The following is a 26,291-nucleotide window of genomic DNA, read 5'->3' as shown; positions in this document are numbered from 1 at the left end:
CCTGTTGCCACACAGTCCTCCTGGCACTTCTCGATGATGGTAAGTCTGAATGGATCAGAATCATGGGCATGGCAGGCACATAGATATTGTATATGATGTCTGTAGAATCGGTCTGTACTGCCTCATCTCAAGTACATTCAGTTGTGATTCATGTTCAGCTCATGACCTGGTTGTGTCTCTACAAGGACAATGAACTGAGTGCAGGCAGGACTATGGGAACTTCATATGAAAAGAATGAAGATTATTTTGATTTTTAATGTAAAGTTTGGACAGATGAAGACGTATTAATAAACATATTCTTCTAATGCTCCATATGGCATCAGTCACCTTCCAATGAACTACTCACACACTGATGATACCAGTCCTAGGTCATCACCAGCAGGCGGGCAGAGGATGGTGACAGGTTACTGGAAACCACTTTTTATAAGGCTTGTGATTCATAGTTAATGCTTTATATGTACCCGGGTGGAATGTCATCCCCACCCCCACCGCATTTCCAGTGGCTTTAGGGACAGTCAGTGGCAAGCTGGCTCAGTAGGGGGGGGGGTGGGGGCAGGTGTCAGGGAGGGCTCCAGGACAAGGGGCGGGGCGTAGCGCTACAGTGAAGGCGGTGTCTAACAGCAGAGAGGTGTTTCTTTACGGATAAACGGCTAGGTCCTGTCCCAGAGGGGGTGTGGTAGGGTTATCGTGGGCGGGGCTACCACGCCCCCTTCCATCCTCTTGTCCCGGGAGCTGCCTCCGTTCTCAGGAGCCGCCAGAGACCGAATGGAGACAGAAGCGCCCCAGCCCGGACTGTCGCCCCCGGACTCTGCGCACGATCCTTGGTAAGGAGCACAGCTCATCTTTATACCAGGTGCCGTCGTCTTTCCACTGAGCTCTGTGCTGTGGTGGCCGCAGGCGGGCATCTTATGTGGGGAGGTACCTGGGTACATGGGGACCTTCTGTGCAGGGTCAGGGACTTGAGTAAAAAGAGGCCACACCGATGATAGGGCTTGCTCTCATGGGCAGTTGTGGTGCCATCCTATAGGGATGCAGGAGGAGTGATGTACAGTGCAGCACTTGTGACTATGGCTGCCAGGTCTCTGGAGTCTCTTGTTCGGCCAAAGTTTAAGAGGCACTTTCATGATTGTACCCCAAGACTGGCATGTCCTCTCCTGTGTCCGTGCCCCTAACATTTCATCACCTGGTAGGATCATGATCATTTCTATTGCTGTTGTGTTTCATCACTGGCTGTAATCCTTGGTGCTGAACATTCTGGATGGAGATCAGTGCATCAGTCTATTGTATTGTTATAGTCTTCTGACAAGTTTCTGGTCCATACTTTATACCATGCATCTGCTCTTATAGGATCTGGTAGTAATATTGACATTTTCTACTGTAAAAGTGTAGAATTTAGGAAATGTCATAATCACCTAGTAACCCCTCCTCTGGTCTAATAACTGGGGAATAGAGATGACGGGTGTTGATGTAGTTCTGAAGTTTCCTAGTGGTCCCACAAGTCAGAATTGTAACTAAGTCCTATAATTCTTTGTTTTATGATAGACGTATTGATAGGATATATATATATATATATATATATATATATATATATATATATATATATATATATAGATCTATATATAGATAGATAGACAGATCTATATGTATATATATATATTTATAAATATATGTATATATATATATATTATAGTGGCAGTTGAATTTAGGATATGTTGTGTAGGATTGAAGCACTTTTATAAAATATCCCGCTTTATAAAGTTTGGAGTGGTTTACTTGACTCTTGGCTATTGCGCTTCTATCTTCCTGTCTATCTGATCTGCTTTTGTTATATTGTAATGATCTTCAGTGTATTAGAAACGTATTACGATATGTTTTTTTCCAGCCGGTTGGCACCGCCGTAGCTCTGAGGCCCGCTCTTTAGTGGCTCTTGCCCCAGGTTTTCATTAATAAATCTATTCTCCATTCAGGTATTATTGTAGTGTCCAGACATTTATGTTGAAGGCTACATGCAGGGAGACGTAGCTTCTGCTGTTCGCGTTTCGTTATATACATATCCTCACTTCTGACTTAGCGTTTGCCTTTTGTTTGTCTTTCCTGACGCTTCTTCGTGTTCCTTTTTGTCCTTCCAGCAAAATGTTTATCGGGGGACTGAGCTGGCAGACTACACAAGGTGAGCAGAATCATTGCACGTAGTGTATTCAGAGAGTGGGGTGGGCAGAATGTGCGGGTTCGGATTTGTTAGCACCCCTGTACTTTTTCACCCCTATTTTCTTCCCTGTGTTCTCCACCCTTTTCTTTCTTTCTCGCTCCTATGTGCGCCCTCCCTCCATCGCGTTCTCTCTCTCTCCCTTTGCTTGGACACGATATGATTGGATTTTCTGTTGCATTCTGGGATCCGTCTGCCTCGCTTGGTTGTGATAGGCTGCTCTTGTGTTTCTAGAGGGCCTGCGGGAGTATTTCAGTCAATTCGGGGATGTGAAGGAGTGTCTTGTCATGAGAGATCCTTTAACCAAGAGATCCAGGTGAGGTTCGGTTTAGCTATTGATCCGTTGTTCTGTGTCCTAAGTGTTTGCAGGTCATTCGTCTCATTCTCCCACACTTTCATCTTTCAATAGGGGTTTTGGATTCGTCACTTTCATGGACCAGGCCGGAGTGGACAAAGTCCTTGCTCAATCCAGACATGAACTGGACTCAAAGACGGTATGGCAACCATTTCTTCATTTAGTACTAAAAGTCCGTAAGATGTTTACTGGGGACTGTGTGTAATAATACATGTTTTATTTGGATTTGACTTAGATGTGAACATAAGCATGTTGTAGCTCTTGTCTATATGAGAATATTTGTTGTATAAATGATGGCGTTGGAGTTGTGGAAAATATGGTCTAAAAAGTGGTCTATTACCAAGACCTACAGTCCACTACCCATTATTCACAAAGTGATTTTTTTAGACGTTTCGGTACAACAATGGTTTACACTTTGCACAGACTGTAGTTGAATTACAGCCAGTGCAAAGTTCATAGGTGATCTACAGCTCTAGTGGCGCGGTGGCGTCAACTGCTGCAGGTAATACGGACTTACTCGTCATTTGTGTGAAAAGTAAAGTATCTTTTTTGTTTAGCAGGCAAGCAATTTAGACAGCAAGTGGGGGAAAGCAGGTATGATACCGTGTTGTATAGGTTGTGTCATTCCCATTAGTGATGCCACACACTAGATCACTAAAAAGAACCTAGTTAGACTGCTGTGTTCAGTACTGGAGACCAGATCTTAGAAGGTCGTCAGTTTGTACAACTGCTTTCTTGTCACATATCCATTAATGTCTCTTAGTTTCTTAGTTATTTATTCTATCATTTTTTTCCTTCTAAGATATATATGTTCGTGTGTACGCCTTATCATTTTTTGATCTTTTTATGACATGAAATCAATTGTTTTCTAAAACAAAGTCTTTAGTTATCAGTAGTAGTTTACTATAATATTGTTTTGCTGTTTTACCTGTTTTCTATACTATAACCAGAAATCGGAACCAAATATCCTAGATGAGCAGCTGTAGATCTAGACAACATCAATGTCTTTCATGGGTATATGGTTTTTTTCCACCAATATTGCCGTTGTACTTGATGAAGAAGATTGTATGCTTGGTTACGTATAACTTGAATATTTGCTATAGAAATGGGCAGGCTTTGTCACTTGTCTTTTACTTGTACACTGCAGCTCCCAAGATACAGAGCACATTTTCCGAGCATCATTTGTGGTACAGCAAACCTTTCATAGGCCAATACCCAATATAAGGCCTCATGCACACAGCCGTGCCTGTAATCATGGCCCGCGATTGTGAGTACGGCGGGCCGCATTTTCGGGCTGTGCTCCCATACAAAGTATGGGAGCACGGCCCGTAAAAAACAAAAAGTAGGACATGCTCCATAATTTACGGCACAGTTCTACGGCAAGATACGGAAAGGTGTCTGCGGCCAATAGAACTGGGCGGGTCTGTAATTGCGGACCATATTGCGGTCCGCAGTTGCGGAGATTTTTTACGGTTGTGTGCATGGGGCCTAACACAGGAGACTCATTTAAAAAATGTTGTAAAATCAAAGGGTGTACAACAAAAATAATGCAATTTTCAAAAAACTTCAGTTTATACATTAACAGCGGGGGTGCGGGCTGATAAACATAGTCTATTGGGGGTGAGAAAGATTAGAATCACAGCCACCAGATCTCAGGGAAGAAGAGAATTTCACCATGCAATCCTTACAGATCCTTTCTGATTACAGGAGGAGCTATCTTCAGGTTGTCATTACAATTATCACTTCTCCCCAGAGGATAAGATCTGTACACAGGTAGAAATCTGCAAACAGGGATTAGTGGGCTTTTCCTAATACAAGAATGTGCATTACAGTTTCCCGTATACATCAACCCGTATATTTTTTATTTCCTGTTATAGCACCAATATATTCTGCAGGGCTTTACAAAAAGAAGTATTCTAGTGAAACCTCTCAGTTACCTTTGGCCCTTTCTTCTGCACATATGTATAGGCAGAATAAATCTCAGGTTCTGATGTACGCTATATACCTAGGCTCTACATGGTTGTAAATAGACCAGCTGCAACAGTAAGACCTATTTACTGGTGATATTCTTTTTCCCCCTTGCTATTGATGGATGACTATTTGGAAACATGTTATGTGTGCAGCCTTTCTGTTAACTCCTTGGCACTTTCCATTCAGTTTAGTGCAGCGCGTCCCAGTCGGTGGGCTCTTGTTTATCAGCGAGCGCTGTGAGGCTCAGGGGACTGTGTCTCTGCAGACACAGGGGGAGGGGGAGCAGTGCAGCTCATGCTGCTGTCCCCAGCTTCTTGGATGGGAAGTTTCTTTTGTTACCTGGGAGGGGACAAGTGTGTGTTTCATACAAAGAGCAGTTGGAAACAGACGAGATGCAAATGTAGACACTTTATAATTTAGCTTCGGTTGGAGGAGTGGAGGGCTTGGTTGGGGCTGTAGAGGGTTATGTTAGCAAAATTGGGGGAGGCCGATTATTTTAAATGAGGCAGTAACATGGATTGTGATAAAAAGTTTTTATTGTTAATTAAATTGGTGTTTAATAGCCCGTGGCTACTTACCTTGGTGGATGTTTGTGGTATATACTTTGTTTTGTTTTTTGTTTTTACTATGTTGTTTGTTTGTGTTGTGGTAAATATAAAGAATCAGATAAATAGAACTGTCATTCCTGTCAACATGTTTCCATACATCATGTGTAGATCATACATTGGTGTGTGCGTCACAAACCTTGATTTCTACAGGTTGTAAAGGAATTTTATTAATGTATTATAGGTTAACAGGACGTTGCAATAAACATGATAATGATATTCTCGACATACCAACAGTTTTATCAGTAACAACCAAAGAAACTTCTAAAGTCACCATACGTCCTAATAAAAATCGAAAACTTTTTAAGGACTAGTTTTTTTTATCTGTAGTGTATAAAATGTATTTAGGAGATGACATATGTTATTAATTACAATAAACCATCAGAATACAGTTTCATTGTGAGTGAGTTTATTAGAAATAGTTAATGGGCTCTGGGGTGTTTTACTTTCTGTACTTTTTATTTTTATTCTGTATACCTGTAATTGCTCATAGAGTGCTCGTCTCCATATATAACGGCTTCAGTGTTGAATGTATACCATGCCCGATTCTGCTGTAATTATCTACGGAGTTGATGTTGCTCGATGCGAGTTATCTGGTTGGCTGCTGTTTTGGCGGATTGTACTTTTTATGTTTTTGAAGCGGCATGTAGATCATTACCTTCTGTGTGCATGTAACAGGACCCATGTGGGAATGAAGTCTTTTTTTAAGTTGAGAATGCCCTCTAATGCCGTCTCTGTCTGTCTGTACTCTTCCTGTCTCTTCCCCTGCTCCTGAATGCTACAGGTGTCTGTGCCATTTACCTGTAACAATAGTGACTTGTGTTTAGTGATGTGAAATTGGTGCATTCCCTCCTGCGCTGAGCTGCAGCTTTCTCAGTTAATAGCATCTTCCTGGCCTTTGCTGACATAGCACAGAGGAATGTCATGACAAAGGGGTATTGTTGGGATATTCTATCTCCTGTTTTGATTTCGTTCCCTTGATGCCCAGAAGCACAAACATTCCCCAGTTCATGACTATTCGGTGAGGGCTGCAGACTCTCTGCCAAACCTGACCCTGGTATATTCCTCTGCTGTCCCTGCAGAACTAGTGTCCGGGTAGCAATAATCATATCTTACAAGAAAAGGGCTGCAACCCTAAAAAACTATCCACATCCAGGATTTAATTGTAACTATAGTTGGGGAAGAACGTCTAAACTGACCAATACAGTAACAATGACCAAATAATTACAATGACTTGACCTGAGAACCGTCGGACACTAGCTTTCTGTATGAGAATATCTCTTCCTCAGAAGAAGTATTATGAAAGGAGCAGCGCTCCTGGAGGGACTGTTTACAGTTACCATAGCAACCTGGGTGTCACTACATTGATATGGGATTCATCCAAGGCATGTTTTCTAAGGTATATATATTTTACAACAGCGTGAACTGATGTCAGGAATCAATCTGAAGAGCTGTTTATAAATTCATCTTATTTTTTATATATCCGCGGGATATTTTTTTTTTGCTTTACTTTATTATCTAACTTTAAATAAAGATCTAGTACATAACCTAATAATTGCTTGGCCTTAGTGCTTAATAGTACAAAACACAAGCACATTGAATGATTATCACTAAATTTATTTAATTCTTGAAAAAAATCTATGGCAGACAGTGGTCTGAAGATACAACATGTTAACTACGATACCCGCTTCTGAAACTATCAGATGTAAAAGAATTTACGTACCTTTTATATGCATTTTTATGCAGTTAAGTAGAATTCTTATAAAAACTAGGCCGTATATGTCTTGTCATATTCTTACTGTATTTGTAACCCAGCAGTTCTAGATTTTCTTTTTGTTTTGTAAATTGTTATTGGTTTTAAAATTGAAAAGTTTCCAGACTTTCTGTAATATCTCTGTATTGATATATTAATATAGTGTGATAGTTATAGTTGATAGTTATGGTGTGTTATTCTACATTTTCTAAACTTTAGCTTCTTTTTTAATGTTTAAGGAATCCTGTAAATCACATCATAAATCACGACCCAAATAAAACATAAAAAAAATTGTGGTTTCTCATACATGACCGACCGAGGGGCATGTAGTCGTGTTTATGTCAGTCTTCAATGTGATAATGGGCTGTCTACAGCAGGCAGCCATACATTACACGGTACGATCTGTAGTTGCTGGAAAGTTTTTGAACATTTTGTATATGAAATACATGATACCACAGTGATTTCAATGATTCATGATACATTTTAAAACGTACGTTGTGTAAGAATATTTTCTATTGTAAATCCGTGCATCAGGTGTCAATTCGCTTGCTGTATTTCTGTTTGCACAGTGTTTTCTTGGGCTGATCGGTCCCACACGTATATATTACAGCATTACTTATTACGTCATTGACATGTGTATAGGTGAACGCTTGCAGTGTATGACTGGGTGATTGTTTTGCTTTCTGCAATGTCTGTATTAAGGTGATCATAGACTGTAGATACTTCTCAGCAGATCCTGACAATTTCACTAGGATCTGCTGACAATCTACTCTCTGTGGGGATCCACCTTCACTCTGCCAGACGTTTTTCGAATTGGTCACTAGTCAATGGGATTCTAATACTTTTTGTGTTAGGTTTTAACGTCTTTGTGTCTTACTCTGCAGTTTCCTAGGTATTAGTCAAGTTTATATTACTTCTCAATAGCTGTTGTTCTCTGTAGTTCCTGCCGTTGTCCAAAAGTTAAAATGTTCATATTTTTATTTTCAGATTGACCCAAAAGTAGCTTTTCCTCGCAGAGCTCAGCCCAAGGTAAGTTTTGGATCACCAGTATGTGGGTTTCGATAGGCAGATAGTATGAAAGAAAGTAAATTGGTTTCTTTCAGAATTCCTGGAAGCGGTCTAGTGGGGATAGTTGGGGACAATCAGTTAAAGCAGCAGGGGAGAGGGCTAGGAGGGAGATGTAACTATTGGAAGGAAATCGGCTTATGTCCAATAACTAGCAGGTGGATCAGAATTGGGTACTGCAAACACCGGCAGAACTGGGTTAATTCCCTTAAGTAGTTTGTTGACAGACGGCATCTTGGTGTCAGAGCCAGGAAGCTTAGCGCCAGGGTAATTAGGGGCAGCTGGGAGACCCTCGAACAAGGCTCATTTTATTAGTTGTGCCTGATGATTTTATGTCATGTATGTCTTTATATAGTCTCTGGCAAGTGCCCTACGGGATTCATTTCACACTGCTCTCCCTATAGGAAAGACTGTGGTTTTCACAAGGATTAGAATACTTTTTCTACCCACTATATAACCTTCCAGGGAGCTAGAAAAAATATAATCCCTAAGATCATATGCAGAAACAGTACGTGTGTTCATGTCTGCCTCTCGCCCCCTGGTCAGTCTCTTGTCCGCACACGTCACCTGACTACTCTTAATTGTTACAGATGGTGACAAGGACAAAGAAGATTTTTGTGGGCGGACTGTCAGTGAATACGACTGTTGAGGATGTAAAACAATATTTTGAGCAGTTTGGAAAGGTGAGTCTGAATTGTAGGGAGGGGCAGCATTGTTGGATGTGATCTGTTGAGAAGCCGATCAGACACAAATTATTGACAGAACTGTTTGGTAATTAGCCGAATATCCATCATCATCATGATAAAGCATGATGTTAATGGAGGACGGTGGTCTCTATGACAGCTGGGGAGGCATTCTCATCCACGTCAGTAAGTCGCTGGTCAGCACGTGGGGAGATTTCAAAAGAAGCCTGTAGATTTGGGGATTAAGTGAATAAAGCATTTCCTTTTCTCTCTTTTTGTTGAAAGGAATTTCTAAATACAACAAACATATTTAAAGTTGCAATTCTGCAGTGATAATCAGATTATTACAAAGTATGGCTTCTCTTCTCTGTCCATGACACCTGAGGATGACCCTCCCCCATTATAAACCCTCACAGACACTGACGAACAAGCCTTGTTATAAGGCGATTAGATCCCCATTTAATTAGGAGGTTGGAGAGATCACTGGATGACTCGGATTTCTCTCCCATCGGCTGCAGATTATCTAACACAGCGTAGTTGGGGAGGGTGGGGGTGATTGTACATTAAACACATATGACAGGAACACACTTTATTGCAGCAAGTATTTATAGACTGTGAATCGATGGCTCACCTGTCCAGACACACTTCTTACAATATAAAGTGAAATACTGCATCTTTGGCTTGAGAGTACAACCTTGTATTCATGTATTCTATGTTGTTATTTTATTCCTGCTACTTTTATATTTCTTGCCCACTTTTGTCTTTGTTTCTACCTCTCCGTCTTTCCTCGCATCTCATACTCCCTCTCCCCCTGATATCTGGTGGGGCCCTCCCCCCTCCCCCCATCTTTTCAGTTGCACACAAAAGCTTTTGCCTCTTTCCCTCTCCCCTGCGGCTCAGGACATACTAAGCTGCAGTCATAGTAACAGGACAGGGCTCCCAGAGCCTCTGATTCTCCAGGGAACCAAACGGTTTTCTTTGAAAGGCAAGAAACTGTTTGACCTGATGAGTAAATAAATATCTCATAGATCTGAGAGCCTGAAACTAGCAGGACACACAGAATCCTGTAACATCTACGTTTCTCCGAGCGTCCATATTTTCTCCTCAGCTGCTTGTGTACCTCGTGCGTTTCTTTTCTCTGTGTTCCCCCTCATTCTGTAGTCTCTGTGTGGCCTCCTTCTTTTCTTGTGCTTGCCCCCTGCCCTTCGCTGTAGGCCTACTTACCCCTATTCTTCGCACAATGCAGAATTTCAGTGCCCCCTTTTTCTTCATCCTTTACTTCTTCATGCTTCCTCGGTGTGATCCACCTGGGTCATTTCCAATCTACTGAGATATAATCATGAGATTTACCGTTTACCTATTTCACACACCGTCAGTGGCACATCTGTCAAAATGTATTACGTGTACATGGGACTTATTGCCTCCTCTCCCCGTTTTCTCGTACAGGTTGATGATGCCATGTTAATGTTTGATAAAACCACAAACAGACACAGAGGTAAGTCTCCTTGCTGTGCTTTAGACATGTAACAGAAATGTGTCCACCCAGATCTGCTTCTTGTGATGTGATAATCCTCTTTGCAGAGGCTTGTGTGTGTGTGTGTGTGTGTGTGTGTGTGTGTGTGTGTATATAAAAATGGTAAAGTTCCTGGGTATGTTCAGCATGTGGTCCGTTCTGAGCTGGACACAGCTTCATTGTTCTCTCCCTTCCTGACTCTGAATACCTGTCCACCCCTTTCTGCTGCCTTCCTCCTCTCCCGATAACCGGGTCACATCTCCGAGTTTCAGGGTACACTATTACATACGGTGGTGTTGTTGAATCATGCTGACAATGTATAGATGGATCCACTGGATGTAGCCAGTGTATACAGACCTGTATCTGATCAGTCGCATGATAAGGTCATCAGGCAGTCATCACATTTACATGGATCCCTTAGGGCATAGGATGAATGAGGGGTACTTATGCAGCTGGTGTGTGCCCAAACACATTAAGGCCACTTAGAAATATGCAGCGAGGACAAGGCGGTAACTTCAGTATAGTCCAATGAAAGTCTGAACTCCGCGTAATGTTCGGATAGAAACGTTTGTGCAATCTGAAATGTAGATACACATTTAATATCTATCATTTATTTTATTACTATTTCTAGTATTAGTACCAATATCATATTTAAAACACCGGCTGTGATAAATGGCTTTGGCCTTATCAACATTTAAAAAATGATTTAGAAGTCAAAAATCTTTTATTTGTTATCCTGAGCTCCGTACTCACTAGTGTCACAAGGATCTGCTCTTGTTTTCTGGCGATTAAAATGGGATTAGATGCCAGAAGGAGAAATTAGTGGTAAATGAAAAGAATGTATTCCCATGTTTACTCACGTATACATGTACTCATAAGCATACAATAAATCTAAGTAAATACATATATATGTCTTATACATATCTTGAACATCCCATTCCAAAACCATAACTGTTAATGTGGAGTTTGGTCCTGTTTCTGTTTGCTTTTCTGGCCGTCATTAATCTTGTGGAAGTCATCCCCCTTGGAAGACCATCTCCGCTTGCGACCTATTATGTCCTCCTACCTATGATGTGCCCGTTTTTATGCTGTACTGAGGGATGGTTTTCCCAGGTTGCCTATATGGATTCCTTCTTTGCTGTGGCCATGTTTGCATATTCTTTTTGTATTTTGTCCTGTCTCCATTTTTTTTAACTTAAAATTCGTAAAAATCAAGAATTTAAGAAGATTTTCCACAAGATTTTGGAGTGTGTCTGTGGGAATTTGTGCCCATTTAGCCAAAAGAGCATTTGAGAGGTGAGACACTGATGTTGGATGACAAGGTTTGACTCGCAATGGATGTTCTAATTCATCTCAAAAGATGATGTTCGATGGAGTTTGTGTCAGGGTTCTGTGCAGACCTCTTGGGTTCCTCCACACCGAACTCTTCACACCCTGTTTTTATGGACCTCACTTTGTGCCTGGGGACACAGTCATGCTGGAACAGGAGTGGGCCTTCCCGAAACTATTGCCACAAAGTTGGAAGTGTCCAAATTTTCTTTATATGCTGCACCACTAACATTAACTTTTACTGGAAATAAGGGACATAGCCCAAAACGTAAAAAAATAGCCCCAGAACATTATCCCTCCTTCACCAAATTTTACAGTAGGCAGTGCATTCCGGTAGGTTGTGTGCTCTTGGCATCAGCCAAACCCAGATTTGTCTATCATACTGCCAGATAGTGAAATGTGATTCATCACTCCAGAGAACATGATTCTTTACTCCAGAGTCCTAGTGACTGCATGCTTTACAACACTCCAGCCGACGCTTGGCATTGCGCATGATGATCTTAGGCTTGTGTGCAGCTGCTCGGCCATGGAAACCAATGCCATGAACTCAAGGGTGACATCCTATAACAGTGCCACATTTGACCCCCTAAGGACGCTATTTTGTGCCTTAAGGATGCAGCTTTTTTTAAATTTATTTTATCTCTTCATTCCGAAAGCCATAACGTTTTTATTTTTCTATCAACGTAGCTATATGATGACTTTTTTGGGGGGACGATTTGTATTATTTAATGCCATTATTATGGGATACAAATAATGTATTGTATAATTCTGTTCAACGACTTAGGTTTTGCTATGGACTGCGGTATTTACGGGGGGAAACAGCTGGGATTGGAGTTAGCTTTGATCCTGGCCATTGGTGCTGATGGTGCAGGTTTAGTTACTGAGCCCCTGCCGTCCCTGTGCTGTACATTTACAGCCCTGTGCAGAAACTACCTCCCACCAGTGCCGTAAATGTATGGTGGAAGCGAATTAAAGCCACTGAGCTCTTCAATACGACCCATACTATTAATGTTTGTATATGTATATTGCATGGCTATGTGCTTGATTTTATGCACCTGTTTGCATGGGATGTGGCTGAAACCCTGAACTTAATAATTGTGAGGGGTATCCACATACTGTTAGGCATATAGTGTATATTTACTGTCTATGACATGGTTTTCAAAAGCAGTCGCTGAGCAACCATGGTGCTTCTTGACCGGCTGGAAGGAGTTTCCTTCTTGTTGGCAGTGAGGATCATCCTGATGGAAATGACCATCAGATTCTTGTTGCTCAACTTTTCAAATCTCCGAATTGCAATTTGAAAAGCCATGCCATGTACACTTAGATTTCACACCAATCAATATAAATTTCTGAAAGTATCCTCAGTGGCTTCTGAGCAAATAATCGAATGTGTGTGGTTAGCTTTAGTTTCTTTACATAGTGGTATATTTTGTGGATACTGCAATTCTGTTTTTTCTTCGGCCAATGTGTACACTGGCCTTACGGTCTGTTTCGTCAGGTTTAATTTCTCTCTGACAACCACGATAGTGTATGTGAAGAAGTATTCGGCACACAAACAAATGTGGTTCATAAATTCTTTAGTTTTATTATATTGTATTCGATGCCTTGGGCAGAGTGCGTGCAACGTTTCGGTTCAGAGACCTTCGTCAGGCACTAGATCCCACTTGGCGTTCGTATATCCTGTCGTTGAGCACTGTCAGTATGGCGGCTTACTGCTCGTTTTTGGCGCCAAAATAATCGTGACTCTTAAAATAATGGATGGAAACCCAATGTGAATAAAGCTTTGGAAAGAACCCAGGGAAACAAATAGCTAAGACCCATGACAGCCATCCCAACGAATCCTGACATATCCCTTTGACTTATAATGGGGTGTTTTGAGTGTTGGTTTACCCTCTATTTCTTAATACTTTATTACCAGGGCATATAGAAAGCATTTTCTAAAGTAGACAACCTCTTAACGGGGTATGTATAAAAACGTGCTATTATGTTCTCATCTCATTAATGCTCGAGTAAAGGATCTGTAAGCAGGCTCTTCTGAAAACAGGAATCTGTGACGTGGGCTTTCTACAAATTTCCTTCATTTTATTCATGTGTACCTAATAATGAATATCTTTATATGACGCGAGCATAGGACTTCAGTTTATGTACAAATGGTAAAGATGTATAAAAAGGGACTTAATAAATTACATCATCCATAAGAATAATAGTGTAAACTATACTGGAAAATGTAGCCAGTTCTTCTACTAAATTCATTATACTAAAATGTATACTATATACTATACCACACTATATACCATTATTTGTATTTTCTATGGGTAATACGCAGGGTAACTAGGCTACTGTTTGCTAATAGGTCATGAATAAATATGTAGTTGAGGAGCAGGAGACCTAATGAGGAGGCCTAACATATTATACATGCTATATATCAGTGATCGGATTTATTTCATTCACAGCTATATACTTTATAAAAAGGACTGTTAAAGACAGGGATTGGAGAACTGCCAGGAGCGAGAGTTGACTAGTGAATTGTGTTTGTGAGCCATGTCTTATGTTGAGGTAGAAAATAGTTGAAAAGTCTGAAATCCTCTTTTAGATGTAGGAATGTATGAAATGTTCCAAGATAAAATATTCAGCACTGGACCTGAGAACTAGACTCTGAATTCAGTGAAAGTTGTGTCTCCACTAAAGCATATAATGGCGCTATTGTTTCTTACAGAAGAAAGTTCTGACATATGCTGAGCGCTTGTCACAATGACCAGTCTGCACAGTCACGTCTGATCATATATGATACTTTATTGTCCGCTGAGCACATATCGGATAATTGAGCCTGGGTGTAAGGAAAAGGGAGAAAATGTGAAGAGGAGGAAATGTAAAGTATCATTCTGAACTCTCCGTACAGGGAGATCTGTCAAGATACCTTCATAATATATATCCCCACACAATACAGCCATTCAGTGCCCAAATAATTCCACCATACAATGCTTATATAATACCTCCATATAGAATCCAAATTATACTGCCATTTAGTGGTTAAATCCCCGGTGGCCTAGGGTACTGAAGAGGTTAATTGTAAATCCCCTTGTGGTCCGGCGTCCTCACTCCACAGCAGCTTATGCTGCTTTTCCACTGCTTCTAAGGCCGGATTCACACGAGCGTGTCCGTTTTGCGCGCGCAAAAGGTCCGTGTGTCATCAGCATATGGTGCGCGGCTGAGTGATTTTCGCGCAGCCGGTATCATGATGACACTCTGCGTTTCTGTTTTCATGAATATATATTACTGTTGTTGCGCGAATCACGCGCAGCACCCGGAAGTGCTTCCGTGTGCCGAGCGCCATTTGCACGCATCCATTGACTTCAATGGGTGCGTGCAGCTCGAAATACGGGCAAATATAGGACATGTCGTGCGTTTCACGCAGCGGTCATACGCTGCGTGAAATTCTCTGACAGTCTGAACGGCCCCATTCACTTACATAGGTCCGTGCGACGCACGTGAAAATCACGCGCGTAGCACGGACGTATTATACGTTCGTGTGAATAAGGCCTTACTCAGCTCTATTAATAGTGATGTAGTGAACAAGGTCTGGGAGACCCGGAATGTGTCATTTTCACGCCATCACTGATATCGCTTTATCTGGATTATGTGTTTTTATAAAAATAAAAAAACCTTTATTAAGTTGCAGCATTTCTTTCTACCCTTGGGGTAGAAGGTGTTAATTTTATATTCCCTGGTAGTCTAGCGCAGTAGGTCAATGGTGAATTTAGGTTGCTCCAGGGGGCCCTAAGGGCATGGCCAGACGTGGCATATTTCTGCAGACACTGTCCGCATCAATGCCGCAAATAATCTGCGTTGCAGATTCTGTTGCGGCTTTGCCTAAAATGTGCAGGAAATTGATGCGGATTAGCCGTTGCGGATTCAGGTGAAGAGTACATCCTGCTTTCTTTTAAAACATTTAGTCTCAGTCTGGCTATAGACCTCGAAAGATATAGGTCCAGCCAGAATGAAGAAATATATTTTTCTTAAAACCAATACGCAACGCAACACACATAACATCTGCGGATTTCATTGCAGAATTTTTAAACTCCATTGAAGCCAATGGAGAAATTCCGCAATAAGTCCGCAACAAGTCCGCTACACGTCCGCAACAGCCAGTGTATGCTGCGGACACCAAATTCCGCACCGCAGCCTATGTTCCGCAGCGGAGTTTTCCGCCACATGTGCACGAACCTAACTAAAAAGGTGTGGAAACCAATGGAGAAAATGTCCGCTGCGGATTTCCGCAGCGGACAGGCCGCAGCGGAATTCCAGAGCAATTCCGCCACATCTGGCCATGCCCTTATAAGGAATGGGGTCCTTGGAAAACTGCACAGTTTTTCAGCCCCCTAAAACCATCCCTGAATATGAGTACAGAAGCAGTAAGGGCTCATTCAGACGAGCATAATCCTCGTCCGTGTGCTGTCCGTTGAAATAACGGACAGCACACGGACCCATTCATTTCAATGGGGCTATTCAGACATGCGTGGTTTTCATACAGTAAGTGTCCATTGTATGAAACTTACTGCATGTCCTATATTGGTGAGTTTTTGCGCAACTTGTCGCCCATTGAAGTCTATGGGCACGTGAAGGAATTCTGAGGCAGATTTCTTCTGCCTGCAAAAAAACTCTGTGAGAACAGGGCCTTAGGCTGGAATTTATTAAGTTTGCTATTCAAGTTTTCTAGCATAGAAAAGCCACAAATGTAACAAAAATTTAAAAGGGGAAATTTACTATAACGCCGTTTTTAAAGCATCAAGCATTTTTTACGGATGTTTTTGGAGCTGTTTTTCTATTAAAACAATGAAAAACGGCTCCAAAAACGGCTCAAGTAGTGACATGCACTTCTTTATACGGGCGCGTAAAAATACACCCTGTCGGAACGAAACGCAGTTTTTCCCATTGAAATCAAAGGGCAGATGTTTGGAGGCCTTCAGCTTCCGTATTTTCAGCCGTGTTTTGGGGCGTTTACACCCCGAAAAACGGATAAAAATAAGCCGTGTGAACATACCCTGAGGGTATGTTCACACGCTTAACAAAAAATGACTGAAAACACGGACCTGTTTTCAAGGGAAAACTGCTCCTGATTTTCAGACGTTTCTTAAGTAAACTCGTGTTTTTTACGGCCGTTTTTGGAGCTGCTTTTCTACTGAGTAAATAAAAAACGGCTCAAGAAGTGACATGCACTTGTTTTTACGGGGCGTCTTTTTACGTGCCGTTTTTTTTTAAAAAAAAGAGGCGTAAAAAACGCCCAGTCGGAACAGAACGCCGTATTTCCCATTGAAATCAATGGGCAGATGTTTGTAACCGTCTGCTTCTGATTTTTCAGCCGTTTTTTGGGGCGTTTACAGCCCGAAAAACGACTGAAAATAGCCCGTGTATACATACTATTTGTAGCTTCAAACTAAAATGTTGTTAAAAGTGCACTTTATTGAGTTTTGTGTTTTTTTGCCTCCCCCATTTTTATATGTGGTGACATAGTGTAATGTTATGTATCATGTTACCCGGTGCTGTATTTAGCGGGCAGCCGCTCTGCCCCGGGCCACCCGGGGATCACGTGATCTTCATTCTGACCCTCTGACATATACAGCGTCTGCTGTAGAAACCGGAAGTCAGTGTCTCAATGCAAGTCTATGGGGGCCTCTCATAGACTTGCATTGACAGTCTGACCTCCGGCACATATATATATGAAGCTTGGCACCACAGTCTCTTGTAACGCCATTTTGCTGTACAGTGAATGTTTTACATTATAGTGACATTTCCATCAAGCTTGGGTTTTCCTTCTGGTGTAATACTGTCTACTCCAAGGAATGCTATACCGTCTGATTCTCTGCTTGTGCTTGCAGGATTTGGATTTGTGACTTTTGAAGGTGAAGATATTGTCGAGAAGGTCTGCGAGATTCACTTCCATGAGATCAACAATAAAATGGTAAGTCCATTTTATGGTCGATTATTTGGTGAGGTAGTTGACATGCAGTAATAAAGGTTCATTACATACGTAGGCCCATTTTCCATTCAGGAGTCTGGAGAAAGCAGGGTAACACCTCTTGTGTCAGCTGTAATGGCAGCCATATTGGTTGTCAGCCAGCTTCCTCAGAAACCACTAGAACTGAAAAATGACTAAATAATATATTAAAAGACTTCACACAAGAGGGAAACTAAAGGACATATGTTTATATTTTTTGTCATTTGTGAGGCTATATTACCAATGTTATTTTTAGGTTGAATGTAAGAAGGCACAGCCGAAAGAGGTGATGTCACCAACGGGCTCTGTACGGGGACGATCCCGAGTGATGCCATATGGAATGGACGCTTTCATGCTGGGAATTGGCATGCTAGGTAATTGTAGATAGAGATTGAAGTAGATTGAACTGTGTAACTGATGAACACATCTTCCCTCTACTGGTCACAAGTGGTTACTACACCTTATATATTTTGTCTGCTTGTCCTGCAAGTTATATATATTTGTGTTGCTTGAAAACCAGCTTCTAATAATCTTCTAAGATGTCATAATTGATGAAAAAATAAAAACATTAAACCGCAATAACCAGCCCTAGAATATTAGGAGACACAAGCACTATTATTAGAAAGGATCACAGTGTTATAGTGTAGCATGCATTCTGACATACAGAAGGATAGCTGTGACGGCTGGTCATATACGAAGTCCGCTTGCTACCTTTGAAGTTAGGTACTTTCGACACCTCCATGTCTAGTAGTAATACTAATAAACACTACTACCCTCATCTCTATGTGTATAATTACTATACTATAGCACATTAGTAACACATTAGTTGCCATAATAAAAAAAATCATACCCACATAACTATCATGCTGGTGACTCCAAGATGCTTTCTAGAAGGTTTACTTATTTTCTGTTTTGTTGGTCTTTTTTTTTAGGATATCCTGGTTTCCAAGCAGCAACTTATGCCAGTCGTAGCTACACGGGCATTGCACCAGGGTATACATACCAGTTTCCAGGTAAGCCAAATATATATATATATACTGTTTACTTTTCTTTCATGTGAATGTTGCTTCCCTGCTGAGGACTTGTGTGGACTAATGGTGGCAGATTAGTGTAAAGGCGTCACTGCTTTTGTCAGTTCATATGTCCATTCAAGGATTGGGAGTGTCAGCAGTAATTGAATTTTATTGGTTTTTCATTGGCACTAAGTGGTTTTGGTCAACTATTCCATACTCATTGCCAGTCATCTCTGAAGGCTGGGCTTCTAGCCATTCCTAAGCTGTTTCACGTTTCGTTTTAGAATTTCGTGTAGAGAGAACCCCTCTCCCGGGCACCCCCGTCCTCCCAGAACTAACAGGTCAGTCCCATTAACTTCCTAAACCTCACAAATGAGGAGAACAGCATAACCAGAGTGTGAGCTGGTGCCAGCCCTGCTCTGTGGGTAAAGTGGACTGCATCTGGCACGTCACTGATGGCCGTTTAGCAGGATAAGGTGTCATCTTGTCCAGGACACTTTCTATTAGATGTTCCATATAACATACAGGTGCTCACAATAGTATTCTTCCTCGTTAGGGTGCATTAGTGTTGTCGTTCAGTAGGTGTCGTACTACAGATGTGGGGAGACACGTGGAGCAGTTTTTTTCTTTTCTTTCGAAACGTTTCTCTGCATCTCCGGTGTCTCCTCGACGTGTGCAACATTTCTTTTACTTAATGTGGAGAACGATCTTGTGTAAACATTTTTCCTGTGCATTCTTTATTATTTCGGGGTTAACCTTAGAGGCCTTAGTTAATAATGATATAAATTATGCGTTTCGTTACAAAAATAAACCAGAACTAAAAATTCTGTTTTGCCGGTTATTTTTAGCGGTCTCACTCTAGTCGGTCTCCGAGCTCCTATTAGTTCCTTAGGATGCCCTCATACACAGGTAATGGGGGGTGCGGCAAGAAACGTTCACTTCTTCTGCAAGTGGTGAGGAAAAGAAGAACCCCCTGAACAAGTCCAGCGGAAAACCTCCTTATAAAAATTGGGAGACTTCTAACACTACATCCAAAAACTGAATTTTCAATTTTGGCTGGTGATTTCTTTTCATGTATTTTACAACATGAAGGTTGTCGCCAGATAACTGTACACTTAACACCAAACTATTACAATAACACCCCCTCCCCAGTACACCAGACCCTTATACTTTTGGTGTTCTATGTGGAGAGGTATTTTTCTATTGGAGCTGATATCTATTTGTTTCCATAGTATTGGTCTGTGTCTGCATTGTGCTGCATGTTCCATGAGTATCTTCTGAATAGAGCAATGTCCATTAGTGTGGTGACATCATCCTTTCGTGCATGTCTTTAAGAAGAAATTTTTACCATGCGTCCCAATGTTGGTTCTAGTTTTGCTGATCTCCCATTACCCACAACATTTTTACTTTATACTAAATGTTTCTGTCTTGTGTTTTTCAGCAATTCCATTGACCGCATACGGACCAGTAGCGGCAGCAGCTGCAGCGGTGGTGAGAGGTAACCAGTCTATTGTCAATACAATGAGAACATATACATTATATAAAATGACTGGTCAGTTAAAATAATCTCTCCTGTAAATACTGTGCCTCTGGTTTAACTCTAAGGGTATGATCACACGTGCACGGCTGAAATTACGGAGCTGTTTTCAGGCGAAAACAGCTCCTGAATTTCAGACGTAATGGCAAGTGCAGGCGTTTTTCGCGGCGTCCATTACGGACGTAATTGGAGCTGTTTTTCTAGGGAGTCAATGGAAAATGGCTCCAATTACGTCCCAAGAAGTGACATACACTTCTTTGACGCGGGCGTCTTTTTTACGCAGCGCGTAAAAAAAATGACCGTCTGCACAGAACATCGTAAAACCCATTCAAATGAATGGGCAGATGTTTGCCGACGCTTTCAAGCAGTATTTTCGGCCGTAATTCCAGGCGTAAAACGCCTGAATTACGTCCGTAAATAGTGCGTGTGAACATACCCTTAGGGTTACGGGACAAAGTTGTAGTAGTAAAAGTGTCAATTGTTTCCTGATTGAGTTAAAATGGCAAATAGGGTGGAAATATGTGGAGGGGAAACATAGCGTGTCTAGATTTCTTGATGGTTTTATTTTTAGATTTCCAGGTGGAGAGGACATAGCCGGGGGTAGAGTGTAGGGGGCTGTCTGTAAGATCTACTTTTTTGCTTTGTAAACAAGGCTCCACTCCAACTCGTACAGGGGGTTTTCTGGGAACAAGCAGCCCAGGACCAATGGCAGAACTGTATGGAGCAGCCAATCAAGAATCTGCAGTCAGCAGCTACATCAGCGCAGCAAGTCCAGCACCAAGCACTGGCTTTGGACACAGCCTTGGGGTAAGTAAATCTAAGACAGAAGTAATAAAGTCAAGTATTTCCAAAGTTACAGAAATTTTATGAAGATTTAAATTTAAATGTTGTAAAAAAATATTGATCAAAAATGGACTATAAGGCCATATTATTGCCAGTCAGGGATGTTGATCACTAATTAATTATTATAAATTAAAAAATGAAGCCATTTAATTCATCTGTGAACATGGTGGAGCTCATGATCCTCGGCTTGGCACCAGTAATGTAAGCAATAGTTGCATTTTATTTATAGCGACTTTTTAGGAAGATTCTTGTCTTTGTGTGTATGAGTCTATCCCAGTATTTCTTTCTTTCTCTCTTTTTTTTTTTTTTTTTTTTTTTTAAATAAGGGCTTTTTTTCTCAGGGTCCTCTGATTGCCACGGCTTTTACTAATGGATACCACTGAATTCACTGGTCACAATGGAGGTTAGTAGAAGCATTTAATTCCAATATAGAAAAATGTTCTGTACCTGATCAACTAATCCCCAGAAGTAAAACCGATCATTGGTCTACATACTTGGCGCACTTGTTGTCTTTGAAATCCGCACTTCTGACGGAAGGCAGGAAGTTCTGTCATTTAAATTGAAGACTTTAGTCACTTTTCTAGGACTTTAAGGTTATGTTCCCCCAGGCATTATATACTGCAGATTTTCTCCAACAGAAAGTCTGCAGCGGAATCTAAAAAAAATGCAGATAAATAAGTCACAGAAATCGACATCAAATAGTGCTGCAGAAATGTGATGTCGCTGATTTTCCGCAGCGGTTTTAGTGTGGTGCATTGATTCTGCCGCAAAAATCGCAAATGAAAAATTAATGAAAAAGCTTATACTTACCCCCCCCCCCCATGCTGTAGTGTAGTCCTAGCGATGCGATGCAATCCTCTCTTCTGAGCGTAGCCCGGCCTCCTGGGATGATGTTTCATCCCATGTGACTGCTGCAGCCAATCAAAGGCTGCAGCAGTCACATGGACTACAGCCTCATCCCAGGAGGCCCGGCTACGTTCAGAAGAGAGGGACGTGTCGCCATGACTAAGGCCGGGTAAGTATAAACTTTTTTATTATTATTACTGCAGGATTTCCGCAGTGGACAAGCCGCACCACAATTTGGTGCGTTTTTTCGGATGAAATTCCCTGCGGATACGCTGTGTAATTTTTTGCAGCGTATCTGCCTAGTGTGTTGCTACCCTAAGACGGTATCCGATGGAGCATGTAACAACTTTTTTTATGTTGGATTCATACATAATCAGATAGAAAAAACACCTGTATTAAATCAGAGACATACAGAGATACAGATGGGCTCCATAGACGTCTGAGGGTCCCTTATTAAAGTTCATGAGCCCTTTCACTGTGTCCCGGAAATGTTCTTCCATGTGCAGGAACTCCTATAACAGTTCCTGGACGCAAAGTAAGAGAGCAATGACAAAATGATGTCATTCCAATTGCAGCCTCATTCCACTATTCCATTATAGTTTTTTGTCATTTATATACTAGTCCTTCTCAATGAATTGGAATATCATCAAAAAGTTAGTTTGTCAGTAATTCAATCCAAAAAGTGAAACTCATATATTATATAGATTCATTACACATGAGTGATCTATTTCCAGCATTGTTTTCTTTTAATGTGATGATTATGGCGAACAGTTAATGAAAACCCAAAATTTTGTCTCTCAGGAAATTTGAATATTAGATAAGCCCAATTTCAAAAATTATTTTTAATACCGAAATGTTGGCCTACTGAAAAGTATGTACAGTATCTGCCCTCAATACTTGGTCGGGGCACTCTGCATGAATTACTGCATCAATGCGGCGTGGCATGGGGGCGATCTTCCTGTGGCACTGCTCAGGTGTTATCAATGTGGTGTGGCATGGGGGCGATCTGCCTGTGGCACTGCTGAGGTGTTATCTATGTGGTGTGGCATGGAGGTGATCAGCCTGTGGCACTGCTGAGGTGTTATCAATGTGGTGTGGCATGGAGGTGATCAGCCTGTGGCACTGCGGAGGTGTTATCATTGTGGCGTGGCATGAAGGCGATCAGCTTGTGGCACTGCTGAGGTGTTATCAATGCGGCGTGGCATGGAGGCGATCAGCCTGTGGCACTTCTGAGGTGTTATCAATGCGGCGTGGCATGGAGGCAATCAGCCTGTGGCACTGCTGAGGTGTTATCAATGCGGTGCGGCATGGAGGCGATCAGCCTGTGGCACTGCTGAGGTGTTATGAATTCGGCGTGGCATGGAGGCGATCAGCCTTTGGCACTGCTGAGGTGTTATCAATGCGGCGTGGCATGGAGGCGATCAGCCTGTGGCACTGCTGAGGTGTTATCAATGCGGCGTGGCATGGAGGAGATCAGCCTGTGGCACTGCTGAGGTGTTATCAATGCGGCGTGGCATGGAGGCGATCAGCCTGTGGCACTGCTGAGGTGTTATCAATGCGGCGTGGCATGGAGGCGATCAGCCGGTGGCACTGCTGAGGTGTTATCAATGCGGCATTGGCATGGAGGCGATCAGCCTGTAGCACTGCTGAGGTGTTATCAATGCGGCGTGTCATGGAGGCGATCAGCCTGTGGCACTGCTGAGGTGTTATCAATGCGGCGTGGCATGGAGGCGATCAGCCTGTGGCACTGCTGAGGTGTTATCAATGTGGCGTGCCATGGAGGCGATCAGCCTGTGGCACTGCTGAGGTGTTATCAATGCGGCGTGGCATGGAGGCGATCAGCCTGTGGCACTGCTGAGGTGTTATCAATGCGGCGTGGCATGGAGGTGATCAGCCTGTGGCACTGCTGAGGTGTTATGGAAGCCCAGGTTGCTTTGATAGCGGCCTTTAGCTCGTCTGCATTGTTGGGTCTGGTGTCTCATCTTCCTCCTGACAATACCCCATAGATTCTCTATGGGGTTTAGGTCAGATGAGTTTGTTGGCAGTGTGGGCAGGTGCCAAGTCCTGCTGGAAAATGAAATCAGCATCTCCATAAAGCTTGTCAGCAGAGGGAAGCATGAAGTGCTCTGAAATTTCCTGGTAGACGCTGCGCTGACTCTGGACTTGATATAACACAGTGGACCAACATTGTTGCTCAGTGTCCACAGTCCTGTTTTCAGATGAAAGTAAATTTTGCATTTCATTGGGAAATCTCGGTCCCAGAGTCTGGAGGAAGAGGGGAGAGGCATCAATCCAAGTTGCTGGCGGTCCAGTGTGAGGTTTCCACAGTCAGTGATGGTTTGGGGAGCCATGTCACCTGCTGGTGTTGGCCCACTGTGTTATATCAAGTCCAGAGTCAGCGCAGCGTCTACCAGGAAAGTTTCCAGCACTTCATGCTTCCCTCTGCTGACAAGCTTTATAGAGATGCTGATTTATTTTTCCAGCAGGACTTTGCACCTGCCCACACTGCCAAACGTATCAATACCTGGTGTAATAACCACAGTATCAGTGCGCTTGATTGGCCTGGAAACTCGCCTGACCTAAATCCCATAGAAAATCTATGGGGTATTGTCAAGAAGATGAGACGCCAGACCCAACAATGCAGGTGAGCTGAGGGCCGCTATCAAAGCAACCTGGGCTTCCATAACACCTCACCAGTGCCACAGGCTGATCGCCTCCATGCCACGCCACATTGATAACAGCTCAGCAGTGCCACAGGCTGATCGCCTCCATGCCACGCCACATTGATAACACCTCAGCAGTGCCACAGGCTGATTGCCTCCATGCCACGCCGCATTGATAACACCTCAGCAGTGCCACAGGCTGATCGCCTCCATGCCACGCCGCATTGATGCAGTAATTCATGCAAAAAGGGTCCCGACCAAGTATTGGGGGCTTATACTGTACATACTGTTCAGTAGGCCAACATTTTGGTATTAAAAATCGTTTTTGAAATTGGGTTTATATAATATTCTAATTTTCTGAAATACTAAATTTTGGGTTTTCATTCAGAGCAGCTTACACGTTGGTCACAGAGGAGTTTATAATCTAACTACTCTGCTACCCTAGAGCCTATTTACCAATATAAGCACTAAGAAATAATTGTATTTATGTAAATAACTAATGTATTGCCATATTGTGTTTGTAGGTTCCAATTTGGAAGCTTTTCATGTCCGTGACCATGTCCCTCTTCTCTGAGATTGTCAGACGGCCACACGCCACCTTGTGTTCAAGAGGAGTAACTGGTGCCTCCTGCATAATCTTCCCTTTTCCCCAGGACTTTTTATTTATTTTTCGTTTTTTTCTCTCTTATTTCATGTCTGTCTTGTTTTTCTCTTCTTTTTGTTAGTTTTGTGTTTTCATGATAGATGTCAGAAAAACATTTCTCATGACTTTAGATAGTTTTGTTCTGGTGGGATGCAGGGAAATACTGGTACCACATGCTAAAGGGAGGGGATGGTATTTTAAGTCCGGCTGTCTGGGAATGTGTTTTGTTTATTTCTAACTAAAAAAAAATATTTTTTATGTAAATTTCGGCTTTTATGACATGGAGTGGACAATGCACAAGAACAAGACAAATGTATATTTTGCTAAATGAGAAACTATTTGTAGAACAGAAATTATTTTAATTTTCTCAAAACTGAGTTGAATTTTTTTTTCTCTGTAAAATATGTAAATATTGCAGACTGATCGTTCTGCCACCTCCAGGTCTTCTTTGGTCCCGGCTTCTCCTTCGCCAATTTGGGTCCATACTTTAGCAATATTTTCCCAAAACCTGGAAGGATTGACAGGTTTTTTTTATAAACTTTTTACTACAACTAAGTTCTGTCCACTGGAATAAGCTGGGGTGTATTCAGTGCAGGAGAACGCTGAGCCCCAGCACTATCCTCAGTACAAATTAACTCTTTCCGTGCCACACGTCTTCTTATTGCAGGGGATTTTATTAATATAGGATAAAACAAAACACAGAAGTGACCGTGCTGCTGATCTACTGTATGTTGTTCAAGCCACATAATTTAGGCAAATTCCTATCCTGACCAGATTTGCAGAAGCATAAAATCTTCAGGTGTCTCCAAATACTCAAAATTTTGGTAAATTCCTACACGCAGGAAATAAAAACATTGCATTCCAAATTGTCGATGTCCTGTAACTGTCTCCTCCTGCAAAGATTGTGTGATTGTACATGAAGAGTTAATTCTGTACAGGGGAAAAGTACAATGCTGTATTGCAAGTTCAAAGCAATAATGTTTGTTACTGCAACTGGAATTTTTTTTTTTTAAGATAGTTACAAAAAAATAAATGATGAATTTTACTGTCTGTGTTGTGTTTTTTTTAAGTCTTAAATGTTTTAAAGATTTTCTGTACGGTCTGTGTTTGTTTATAACCGTTAAGGTCTAATAAAACATAGGGAACTCTTTTTTTATAATTTTTTACTTATAAGGTAGAGAGGTTAAAGGAGGTAATAGAGCATATGGATGTCATGGTGAGGGGTCCCCTTATCAGGATCCTCTCTATTAGCCTCCTATTCTGGAGGACTC

General features: G+C 41.9%; 1 protein-coding gene across 9 annotated transcripts; it reads left to right on the top strand.

Moving 5' to 3' along the window:
* The first annotated feature begins 684 nt into the window (after window positions 1-684).
* On the top strand, window positions 685-26,070 carry MSI1 (musashi RNA binding protein 1). 9 transcript variants are annotated; one of them, XM_075831230.1, is made up of 15 exons: window positions 685-824; window positions 2,130-2,170; window positions 2,441-2,522; window positions 2,616-2,700; window positions 7,878-7,919; window positions 8,546-8,638; window positions 10,085-10,133; window positions 17,357-17,439; window positions 17,732-17,849; window positions 18,408-18,488; window positions 18,773-18,829; window positions 19,930-19,986; window positions 20,678-20,832; window positions 21,195-21,271; window positions 24,902-26,070. In XM_075831230.1, exons 1-14 carry the CDS (start codon window positions 766-768, stop codon window positions 21,249-21,251), a joined length of 1,059 nt encoding a protein of 352 aa, XP_075687345.1. In that variant the 5' UTR covers window positions 685-765; the 3' UTR covers window positions 21,252-21,271; window positions 24,902-26,070. The 9 variants fall into 9 exon arrangements, with proteins under 9 accessions (XP_075687345.1, XP_075687363.1, XP_075687354.1 ...); XM_075831248.1 differs by having other exon boundaries at window positions 686-824; window positions 20,699-20,832; window positions 21,210-21,271; XM_075831239.1 differs by having other exon boundaries at window positions 687-824; window positions 20,699-20,832.
* Window positions 26,071-26,291: the final 221 nt, after the last annotated feature.

This window comes from Rhinoderma darwinii, chromosome 1 (genome assembly GCF_050947455.1).
Source record: "Rhinoderma darwinii isolate aRhiDar2 chromosome 1, aRhiDar2.hap1, whole genome shotgun sequence".
NCBI lineage: Eukaryota > Metazoa > Chordata > Amphibia > Anura > Rhinodermatidae > Rhinoderma > Rhinoderma darwinii.
Note: the sequence above shows the minus strand (reverse complement) of the source record. Positions and strands in the feature narration are given on the sequence as shown.